This window comes from Balaenoptera borealis (genome assembly GCF_965194805.1).
Source record: "Balaenoptera borealis genome assembly, chromosome: 13".
NCBI lineage: Eukaryota > Metazoa > Chordata > Mammalia > Artiodactyla > Balaenopteridae > Balaenoptera > Balaenoptera borealis.
Window position 1 is genome coordinate 101357131 of NC_138870.1, and position 12034 is coordinate 101369164.

At 48.0% G+C, this 12034-nt stretch overlaps 1 protein-coding gene across 1 annotated transcript; it reads right to left on the reverse strand.

Moving 5' to 3' along the window:
* Positions 1-643: 643 nt before the first annotated feature.
* On the reverse strand, positions 644-6572 carry RTL6 (retrotransposon Gag like 6). The gene is made up of 2 exons (XM_082350015.1): positions 6212-6572; positions 644-5994 (listed from the first exon to the last, which is right to left on the reverse strand). Exon 2 carries the CDS (start codon positions 5677-5679, stop codon positions 4960-4962), a length of 720 nt encoding a protein of 239 aa, XP_082206141.1. The 5' UTR covers positions 5680-5994; positions 6212-6572; the 3' UTR covers positions 644-4959.
* Positions 6573-12034: the final 5462 nt, after the last annotated feature.

Sequence of the window (12034 nt, forward strand, 5' to 3'; positions counted from 1 at the left end):
GATGTGTGATCTTGCAAAAGATGAAGTACAGGGGCAGGTCTGAGGTCCCAGCTGTCTTCTGTTGATATTAAGCCAGACATTAAAGAAATTTGCAAAATGATGAAAGAATGCCACTCTTCTCACTGAATTTTTTTAGAAAATAGTTTTCTTTAAAATATGCTATTCGTGCCGTCAGGTAATGAGTTTATTTGCAAAATAATATTTTGAAACATTCTCCATTTTAATTTGTAACATGGTAAATATTGATAAGCAAAATCTACATTAGCAGAAGCTCTTTGGGGTCCTAAAGGATTTTTAATGGTGCAAAGGGATTCTGGGACCAAAAGGTCTGTGAACTGTTCTTGGTCCACCAGCGCTTCGGGGCCGGGGGTGGTCTGTGTGACGTGCCACACACGCCCAGCGCATCCATCCACGCCAGGCTCACAAACGTTTGTGGAGTACCTACTATGCGTCAGCCATTACTACCAGTGCAGTGGCACAGCCGTGAACACAGGGGACAAATATATGTGCCTGCCTTGTGTTAAGAGCCTGGTGGGCACAGGGCCAAGTGAGGGAATGGATCAAGTACGTATCAAGTTAAAATTTCAGTAAAACACACAAAAAAGTAAAAAGGTGGAAACATGTGCAACGAGTATGACACACAGCAGGTTAATATCTTTAATATACAACGAGCTCATACAAATTTATCAGACCCCCAGTAGATAAGAGCAGAGCACACCGACAATCCACAAAAGAAATACAACTGCTTGACACGAAAAGATGTTCTACTTTGCTAGAAATCGAAAAACTGCAAACTAAAATACAATGTTACTTTTTTCATGATCAGATTAGCAAGTATTTGGCCAGATGAGAATACTCAGTACTGGCAAGATGGTAAAATGAGCACATTTATCTTTGCTGGTGGCAGTGTAAATGGATACAAACATTTCTGGAGACCATTTGTCAGTATGTAATCATGGCCTCACAAGTTTTCATATTCTTAAATTCAATAAATCCCACCTCTGAGAATCTACCCTAAGGAAATAACTTGACATTGGGGAAAACTTTATGCACAAAGATATGCATCAATTTCTAATGGTGAAAAATTAGTAAGAGCATTGGTGATCAACCATTGGCACTGCTTGACGGAGGGGTACACGGTCTTTCAACATAAAATTAGAAATAACACGGGGAAACGCCCGTGATGCAAATGAAAATACACGATATTGTATCATTACAGTAGGTAGTATCACAGCTATGTTAAAACAAAAAGCAGAGAAACCATGGGGGGCGGGCGGTGGGGAGAGACTAGGAGAAACACCCAAATGTTAAAATTGTACTTCTTTCTACTACTTTATTTTCCAAAATTTCTATGATGTGTAGGTTGGCTTTGATAATGAAAACAACCAGGACATTGTTACTTGATTATGCAAAGGAGTTACTGATGTTGCAGTGAGGAGCCGGTGGTACCCCACCCACTTTACTGCGTCCGTGCTCTGCCAATGGCCACACCCGACGTTGGGACCCCGAGACCACCCCAGTCATCAGCTCTGTCCACACGTGGTGGGTGGTGGAATTATCCTAAACCCCAGCCCTCTCCCCGCACAGGCAAGCTTTTGCTGCCGGCCCAACTATCGGTGCTGTGTTGCCTTCTCCAGAGCCCCATCCGTGTCTTCATCTCTAAGCCCCTGACCTAAGGCTTTCCGAGCAGAGGGGATCTCAGGCTTACAGCTCTGGTTGCAAGATGGTAGGGACGGCTGCTAAGAACTCTCCCCTCTTCCCGCCCAAACTCCACCCCTGGTAGCTGGGCCCGGGGTGTGTGCTCGTTCACAGTCACGGGGCTGCTCCCTTAAGGTAACCTAAGTACCTGCCCAGCTCTCCCCACATTTGTTCCTCCTCCTAAAGGCCGAACCGCCAGGATCATGGTCCAGCAGGTAGTTCTGTCCCTCCTGACAACAGCAGCTCGTGCATCAGGAAAGTCTTACCTGCATCTTCATGGGGTACTTTTGGGCTCCGTGTCATGACTTCCTCATTATATACTCACCTGGGACCAGTGAGATGGGTCTTGGCTTTTTCCTAGAAGTCACTGAAATACTTCAGGACATTAAGTCAATCCCAAGGTCACACTATACAGTAGGCCAGAGGTCACCCCTTCTTCTAAATCTGATCTCGAACGATGCCGTTACGCAATGAAGCTTCCTTACCAGATGGGGTACCACGGAGACCAGAAGACAGACACAATATAGTCCAAATAATGTCAACACCATGAAAAACATAAAACTTTCCCTCACATGCACTGTTTAACACTACTAACTGCCTGTCCCTTTAATAAATCAACACCTGTTCTCTTAAATTTAGAGAAATTATAAACCCCAAATATGTACAAAGCAGCTCCCCTCCCCCGCTGCCTCCTCCAGCTTGATCCTCCCAGGCACTTGCTCTCGCTCTGGACTGCGTGGAGCTTGGGTCTCATCCCCTCTAGCTGGGGACTAGGGTGTCTTCCACTAGAGCCACCAGGGGCTCCCAATGTGGGGCTTCTTCCAAGTCCAACCCCAAGCCTCGCATCTACTCCGGTTTCCAAGTTTGAGGAAGCGATCAAGGTCGCAGACGTCCAACAGCACCAGTCCCCAGCCCGTAACCGTGAGCACCGACAGGCAAAACCCAGCCAAATCACCAACCCCGACGAAGCTGCAGCAGCAGCCCAGGCTGGGCACGACGACCCATAGGCAGAGGGCCGGTCACGGGAGCAGGCAGGCAGCATGGCCAGCCTTGCCTGGCGGCTCTGGCCTGCTTATGTGCAGCAGCTGAAATGCAGCACGAATGCAGACACAGTAGGACTTCTAACGCCACCTGGGCACAGCCAGGGGTTGGCGAGCAGTTCCTGCCCTGTTCCCGTGCTGGGTCTCCTACCCTGGCTGGGCTGGGCCACGTGGAAATCTTCAAGGTGTCAGTTACCCCTGCAGGCCTCCTTTTCCTCGGGTGTCATTGTACCCCTTCAGCTGTGGGCACCTCCACCTGGCAGGCAGGCAGAAGAGAATAGAGCAGGAAGTGCAAGTGATCTGCACACCCCCCCACCGGAGGGCCCGCCCCCCAGAAGAGTGGCCCACCGTGTGCCCTCCCCCGCTTCCCGCTTAATGAGCACCATGGTCCCGCCTGAACAGCCTTGGCTGGAATCCAGGGGGGCCTGAAGCCTGTGTTCAGGCAGTGGTTCAGCAGGGCAACTGGGCTAACAGAGTTTATGATGAGTGGGCAGCAGTGGTCCACGAACCCCAGCAACCACTCATCACCCTTGACCTTGTAGGCGGTGGTTGCTTCAGGAACGCACTTTCCCCTGCATCATCGAAACTCTTAGGAAGAGGGGATGGGCCCTAGGAGCCAACCTCTGGGGGTCCCAAGACGTAGGCCTGCAGGGGTGCACAGAGGCTGTCCTCCTGCAGTCAGGCCAGGACCAGCAGAACAGGGGCAGATGAACCCAGGGTAAGACAGCCCATCTCCCACCGCCCGGGTGGTCATGGAAATGCGGTCCATTTGGCATTGAAATATGGCGGGAGCACCACAGTCCAAAGGGCTTGGCCAAGACTCATTTAGAAAGTGATTCTGGGCGTCCCTCGTGAGGAAGCACAAGGCCACCCACCACGAAGAGGCACAGGTTTGTCCCTCAGAATCAGAACACGGGCACCAGCTCTGCACCGTCACCGCATTAGGACCGAGGCAGTCCGCAGCTCTTTTCCTTTGCAAATGCCAGCAAGGCCTTGGCCAGGGCTGCAGAGGCAGACACCCTCTCTCTTTAAGGGTTCAGTGATGCGTCCCAGAGGAATTGGGTCTCCAGCCCTGAGTCCATGCTTTCTGGGACAAAGGCTGGACATCTGATGGACAGCCCAGGCCTGGGGAGGACACGCTACACAGAGGCTTTGGAGACCTAGAGACCGTGTGTGTGACTGAAGGGGCTGAGGTGAAGGCCACATGTCCCCTGCAAGGAGAAGGGAACAGGTCTCAAGCTAGACAAGCACACCACCAAGTGCCAGGGGGCAAAGAGGAGGGGGGACTGCTGATTCCCACAGGGGGTCCAGGGCAGCAAAGTGAGCCTCTAGATCCCACCCTCAGCCTGTTGGGGGTCTCGGGCAGGGATGGACATGTATGTGCTGCCTGTGGAGGCTTGATGGAAATGCCGAGTGATCCCAAGTCACAACGACCTTCCTAGCAGGCGAGTTCCGGATTCCCCCCAATCTGGCGCTATCAGAACACTGGCAGCTACAGCCAGGCATTGATGGGGGTGCAGCCTCCGGGGGCTCCCCGCTAAGGCCGCATTATCAGTCTTTCCCAGTGGCAGTAATGGGGCACAATGATGGCATACTCATGTGCAGAGTGAAGCTGGCCCCCCGGAAACGCTGGAACCACACTCCCAGCTGCGATCCTTGGCCGCTGACAGCAGAGACGAGGCCCCTGCCTGCTACACTGGGCCCTGGCAGGGCTGGCAATCACCTATGGGCAGGATGCCAGGCTCTCCTATCCAGGTACCCCCATCAAACCACCCGCCTGGCCAAAAGGGCTTCTTTCTGTCATCAGCAAGCTCACTACTGAGAACAGGGCAACCAGGTGCGGAGCTGCCGTGGGGCCTGCAGAGCGTGGAAGAGGAGCGTCTGTGAACCTGGTCAGGCTGGGAAAGGTCAGCCCAAATGGTCCAAAGTGTGTTGCGGGGTCAGCGTGACCCAGCAGCAGAGCTGTGGTCACTAGAAGAGCTGGAATTGCAAGCGAGAGAAGGGAGACATGCAGTGGAGGTCCCAAGCTAGCACGTAATGCCAGGAAGCAAGGTGGGTCACAGGGCGCCCAGGAGCAATGACAGATGTCCTTATGGAACAAGAGAGGCAGGAAGGGACGTCTTCAAACAAGGGCGATGCTGTGGTACGGACATTTCTTCTACGCAGCAAAGGGCGTATGCTACCTGGGTAGCGGCAGACGCACCAGGGTGGTGGCCGATTCCTAAAGGTTCCGAGCTCTGGTGGGCAGGGCCGGGGCTGGACTGGTCCCGTTGGAGGCTGGGTGCACAGGGCAGGGCACCGTGCCCGTGGCGGCCAGCTGGCGGCAGAGTGACTGCCGTTCCCGCACGGCTCGATTCGAGGCTGAAGTCTTTCTGATCTGGGCGCGCCGGGCGTGCCGCAGCGGAGACTTGTAGGTTCTCCGCAACTCGGCCAGGAATCCCTGATAGTTGTTTCGCAAGGGGCTGTCGGGTTGCATGTGGGGGATCGCCCACTTCTCCGCCTCCCCGGTCAGCCGGGACACGAGGAACGCCACTCGCTCGGCCTCTCCGGGGAAGCGCGAGGCCTGGAAGATCATAAATCTGTCCATCTGCATCAAGAACCCCGCCAGCTGGCCAGGGTCTCCGGAAAAGGGCTCGGGCAGAGAGGTTGGAGGCGTTGTCATCGGCCGGGTCCCATTGGAGGTAATGGCCGAGATGGGTGGGGTGATCTGCAGCGCCCCGGGAATCCGAGCCCGGGTGCGTAACAAGGTCAGCTCCGCCATCACGCTCTCCAGCATGTTGGTGAGGTTGGCCTTCTCTGCCCGCAGGGTCGAGGCCTCCCGCCTCAGCGCGGAGTTAGTGAGGCGCAGGGAGGTCAGGGTGTCGATGACGTCATCCATTTGGGCATTGGTAGAAGCTGCAGAGGCTGGGGTTTCAGCTTTTGCGGTCTGGGGTTGAACCATGTTGGCCAAAGGTCGGCCAAAGGCTGAGACTGATGAAGCGGGAGAAGGGGGTTTGGGTATCCCAGAACCTGAGCACCTGTGATGCTAAACTTGGGTAGACCCAGAGAGAAATCAAGGAAAGGGTAGGGTTCAAGACCCAGCGTGGCTGAGAAGCCCAAACAAGAAGGCAGGGCAGACGGACCGAGAGATGAGCACAGCCAGACCAGGCAGGGGGTGCAGACACTTGGGGATCCCCAGCTCCGGATGCGGCTCCTTTGATCGCCGCCCTCACAAGGCCATGGCGGGCTGCACAGGAGGGTGGACTTGTTCTGGGCCCTGAAGGATGAAAACATGGTTTAAAAAAGGTTTCGACTGCGGAAACGGGGGTTAGAAGTAAGGGACGCGGCGTGGGAGGAGCAAAGAGCGGGCGGCGAGGCGGGCGCCCCCGCCGAGGCCCCCTCCCTACGCTGGGCCCGGCGCCCACCTGGGGCAGAACAAAGGGCCGATGCACCCGCGGCGGCGCCAGGGCCTGGGGCGGGCGGCGGGCGCGTACCTGGGTCTCCGCGGCTTCCTCCGCGGCTCCGTCTGCCGCGCCGGCCGCGACCAAGATGGCCCGATCGGGGAATGCGGGCAGGCAGATGAGTCACGGCGGCGGCGGCGGCCCGCCGGAACTGCTTCCCGGTCAGGTCAGGCCGGGGCGGCGGCGGCAGGAGGCAGGCGCGGGCAGCCTCTGGCGGGAGCACAAGCCGAGCTGTGACCGGGGCCGGGGTCACGGCGGAGGGCGGGTGGCTGAGCGGCCGGGGTGCGGGCGGGGCCTGAGCGGCGGCTGTGGCGGCTCCAGGCTCGCCTCGCGCGGGCCCCGCTGGTTGCCATGGAGACCACCAGCTCGCGCGCGGCCGAGGCCCCGCCCCGGAAATGGCGCGCGCAGCCCCGCCTCCCGGGCAACTGCTCTGTGCCTGTCCTCAGCAGCCAATCAGTGATGACTGATTTTATTATTATGATACGTGTATTCCTTTATTTTAAATTCTTTCTAAGACTGATAGTAAAGCTCTTTTTGTATAGGTTGTAATTTTTTTAACGAAGTTTGCTTTACATACTGTAACTTCAATACAAGTTCAATGTAGTGTATATTCACTGTAGAAAATTTTGATATCCGAGAAGTCTTTTTTGAAAAAGTTTATATTCAGAGTCCATCCACCTGCGAGAAAAAAGTGATATTTCTCTAGTTCCATCCAGTCACTTTTCTATGATATATTCTATTACAAAATATTAATTATTGGGACTTCCCTGGTGGTCCAGTGGTTAGGACTCATGCTTTCACTGCAGGAGGCACGGGTTGGATCCCTGGTGGGGGAATTAAGATTCCACAAGCTGCGTGGCACGGCCATAAATAAATATTAATTACTGTACCTTATGACATGTTTTGCGACCTTAATAGCACACTGAATTTGAGCATTTTCCATTAAAGCTATTTCAAAAGCATAGTTTTCAATTACTGCCTATGTTCCAATGAAATCGTGTACCCAGTTTATTTAATATGCCCCTTTTGATAGAGCTCCATCTTATTTTACATGTGGAAGTTTTATAAACCTCACTTGTGTATAAATCCCAGCCCCTTCCTCTGCCAGCTTTGCCAGGGTAATTTCCCAGGAGTGAAATTCCTGGGCCAAAGTGTATGAGTTTTTGACTCAGAATCTGGTTGCCTTTCCCACTTAACCTTGCTGAGCTACTTCTAAATGGTCAATTCCAGGATGGAGCATGGATGGAGAGAAAAGACGCCCACCGTGCCAGTCTTTCGAGGACACCGTCTTCAAGGAGGCCGAACTACTGGCAGCCACTTGCACCCCTCTGGCAGGCCTGGGCAGAGTTGGCTGCACTCATGCCTTTACAGTTTTTGCTTCTATAAAATGGGAATTGGAACATGAGGGTGTCAGTACTTGGAAAAGATAGTCTAGCTGTGCCCACAACTGTGTGTACCCCAGTGTGACAAAAAGTGCACCTTTTGTGACCAGCTGAAAATGTCTAGTACATAAAGCAAGAGGGGAAAGAAAGGAGACAATGTTTCCTTAAACTGCTTCTGTGGGTTCTCCCACCTCACGAGGGGGCAGGAGCTGCATTCATCTTGACTGAGGTCGGTGATTTCAAATGCAGAAATTGTCCTGTACCCCTCTACCCCTCCCACTTTTTCCAAACACACAGAGAAATCCACTCCTGTGAGTCACCCCACCGGTTTTTCTGCCCTCAGTGCCTGGATTGCACCTCAGCAGGTTACCAGATGCTGTGTATATGAGTGAAGTGTCTGCTGCATTTCCAAGTGTGGTTGACACCGTACATCTTAAATTCTCAGATGCATTTAATATAAGGTGCGCCTTGATTTGAGAAATGATGAAACATAAACTTGAAGAAATATATAATTTATTTGTATTTCACCTATTTCAAATAGGATATAAAGTGACCTTGCATAAAATAGAGCTAAATAAAGATGAAAATAAATATTAAAATAAGAAAAACAGAGTATTTGGCTTCAGATCCAGATAATGTTATGATGCAGGCTGTGAGGTGCTGCTCTCTGCCACAGACACACAACAATAAACTATACAATAAAGTGTTGAGAGGATCTGGCTGGGCTCAGAAGCAATATAAACTCCACTGTGGTCCAGAAACACAAACTGCTAAGTATGGACAAAGCCATGGGCTTGCTGGACTCTGGATCCCAGGCATAATGAGGAGAAAAGGCTGGAAACAGAGCCAGGATTCCTATTTGAAATGAGGGGAGAGAGTGCTCACCCCTATGTCAAAGAGGAGTCTGAAAAATCTCTTCAACTATTTCATGGGGCAACAACACCTTCTGTGAAGGTGTGGCCCTAGGACAAGGGAGAACATCCAATATCATTAATCTCATGCCCCCTGGTTGACAAGTAGACCCCAGAGGGCCAGGAATTGTGAACCACCAATATAAAACATGTTTCTGTACTGCAGACCAGGCATCATTGGAATGACCCCAAACTGCTAGACCAGGGGGAGAAGGGGCCCCAAGATGGAGGGGGGTTGAGTACACAAAGAGGGAAAGAAAGTGAAAGATACCCTTTTACCCAAAATTGAGCCTAAAAATCAAAACTCTGAAGCCCATGAAGGCATCTAATGCTAAGAATAATGGCCACCAGAATCAATAATCATAATATGAATTAACTCCAGATGAAATTAAAATAATAGAACAGTCTGAAAAAAAAAAGACTTTAAGCATATTTAGGATGCTCAATGAGACTAATGAAGGAATAACATTTGTGAAAAGAACAGACAATGGGGGTGGGGGAAGCAGAAATGTAACAAGGTAAGGTGGCTATGAAAAAGTACCTTCTAAAGAGAAATATAGTCAATTTCCATTTCTGGGAAGATGGAGTAGTTTCATGCTTCCCTATTCTTTCAGCAAAGCACAACTGAAAACAACTAAAAAAAAAAAAAAAGACTCAAAAAGGTGGAGAAAAAAAGGCAGACTAGCTAGGTTGCTCAGGATCCAAGGAATGACACGATGGTGGGTTCCTTGGGTATTCTTTTGTATCATATAGCTCAGATTTACAGCCAAAGAAGCTGGCAACCTGGAAGAGGCATACAAAAAAAAAGCTCCTCCAAAAAGCCTGCCCTCTCAAGCCAAAGAATGAGGAAAGAGGTAGCCTATGAAGATGGAATATTTAGACAATAACCACTCTACTCCAGCCAAATGCTGCAGAAAAATCAGTGGCCCCATCACCACTCATACCAGCAAAGGCTAAGTAGGGAGCCTAGACTTCCACCCTTGCCAAGCTAAAATGAGGTTCCCCACCCCACCCCCTGCCAGGGATGGTATCAGAGAAATCAAAAAATTTCCCCAAATTTGATGACATACATTAATCTGCACATCCAAGCTCAACAAACTCCGAGTAGGATACACTCAAACACCTAGACACATCATCATCACATTCTTGAAAGTCAAAGACAAAGAGAAAATTTCAAAAGCAGCAAGAGAGAAGAAAGTGATCTATATAAGGTGTCATCAATAAAATTAACAGCTTGTTTCTCGTCAGAAACCATGGGAGCCAGAAGGCAATGGGAAGATAGATTTAAAGTGCTGAAAGAAAAAAAAAAAATGCTGAAAGAAAAAGACTAGCAATGAAGAATTCTTTACCCAGCAAAACTCTCTTTCAGAAATGTAGGGAAAATTAAGACATTTCCAGGTAAATAAAACTGGAGAGAATTCATCACTAGCAGACTGACCCTACACAAAATAATAAAGAGAGGTCCTTCAGACTAAAATGAAAGGACATTAGGCAGTAACTGGAATTCATGTGAAAGATAAAGAGCCCCAGTAAAGGTACCAACATAGGTAAATAAAAAAGACAGTATAAGTGTATTTTTGTTTGTAACTCTATTTTCTCCTGTATTATTTAAAAGACAACTGTGTAAAGCAACAATTACAAATCTATACTAATGAGCATACAATATATTTAAAATGTAGGGACTTCCCTGGTGGCACAGTGGCTAAGAATCCACCTGCCAATGCAGGGGACACAGGTTCGAGACCTGGTCTGGGAAGATACTACATGCCGCGGAGCAACTAAGCCCGTGCACCACAACTACTGAGCCCACGTGCCACAACTACTGAAGCTCACTTGCCTAGAGCCTGTGCTCCACAACAAGAGAAGCCACCGTAATGAGAAGCCCGCGCACTGCACTGAAGAGTAGCCCCCACTCGCTGCAACTAGAGAAAGCCCACATGCAGCAATGAAGACCCAACACAGCCAAAAATAAATAAAATAAAACAAATAAATAAATTTATTTTAAAAAATGTAATTTGCCTGACAATAATAGCACAAGGGGGGTAAGGAGGAGATGGAGCTATTTAGAAGTAAAGTTTTCTAAACGGTTGAAATTAAGTTGGTATTAATCCAAACTAGATTTTTATAAGTAAGGATGTTAATTGTAATCCTCAGGGCAACCCTTAAGAATATAATTCAAAAAATATGTGAAAGAAATGACAAGGGAATTAAAATAGTACAGTAGCAAATATTTATTTTATATGAAAGAAGGGAGTAATGGAGGAATACAGGAACAAAAAAAACAGGACATATAGAAAACAAAAAACAAAATGGCAGATGTAAATCCTACATTATCAATAATACATTAAATGTAAATGTATTAAACATTCCACTTGAAAGGTCGAGATTGGCAAAATGGATTTTTTAAATGACCCAATTTGATGCTATCCACAAGAGGCACACTTTAGAGTCAAAGACACAAGTAATTTGAATAAAAGAATGAAAAATGATATACCATTCAAACTAACAAAAAGAGCACTGGACTGGCTACACTAATATCAGACAGAACAGACTTCAAGACAAAAATTGTTACTAGAGAAAAAGAAGGATATTTTGTAATGATAAAAGGATCTATTCATCAAGACAACAATTATGAACATATATACACTTGACAACAGAGCCTTCAATTTCAATATTTATCTACAAATCTATAGTAATCAAGAATGTATCATCTGGCATAGTTGAATGGAATAGAATTGAAAGACTAGAAATAAATCCTAACATTTAGTCAATTTATTTGAAAGAGGGTGCCAAAACAATTTAATGACCAAAGAATAGTCTTTTCTGAGACTGGATATCCATAGCAAAGAATGAAGTTAGACCTCCTACCTCACACCCTATACAAAAATTAACTCAAATGGATCAAAGACCTAAATGTAAGAGCTAAAACTATAAAACTCTTAGAGGAAAACCTAGGGATTTTCTTGGTGAGCTTAGATTGGACAACAGTTTCTTTGATATGACACCAAAGTACAAGTGACAAAAGAAAAAAATAGATAAATTGAATTTCACCAAAATTTAAAACTTTTTGTTTCAAAGGACACTGGCAAAAAAGTGAAAAGATAACCCACAGAATGGGAGAAAATATTTGCAAATCATATATCTGGTAAGGGTCTAATACCCAAAATATATAAAGAATTCTTACAGCTCAATAATAAGAAAGACAAATAACCCAAGTTTTTTAAACGGGCAAAGTATTTGAATAGACCTTTCTCTAAAGAAGATACACAAAGGGCCCATAAGCACATGAAAATATACTAAACATCATTAGCCTTTAGGAGAATGCTAATCACAACCATAATGAGATATCACTTCATATTCCCCAGTATTGCTATAATCTAAAAGACAGATAATAACAAATGTTGGTGAAGATGCAGAAAAACTGGGACTCTTATACATTGCTGGTGGGAATGTAAAATGGTGCTGCTACTGTAAAATCATTTAAGTTTCTCAAAGAGCTAAACATAGAGTTTCTATATAACCTAGCAATTCCAATCCTAGGCATATGCCCAAGATAATTGAAA

What these genes read in the sequence shown, in the direction of transcription:
- RTL6 (XM_082350015.1), bottom strand. Translation starts at nt 5,679, where the DNA reads ATGGTTCAACCCCAGACCGCAAAAGCTGAAACCCCAGCCTCTGCAGCT.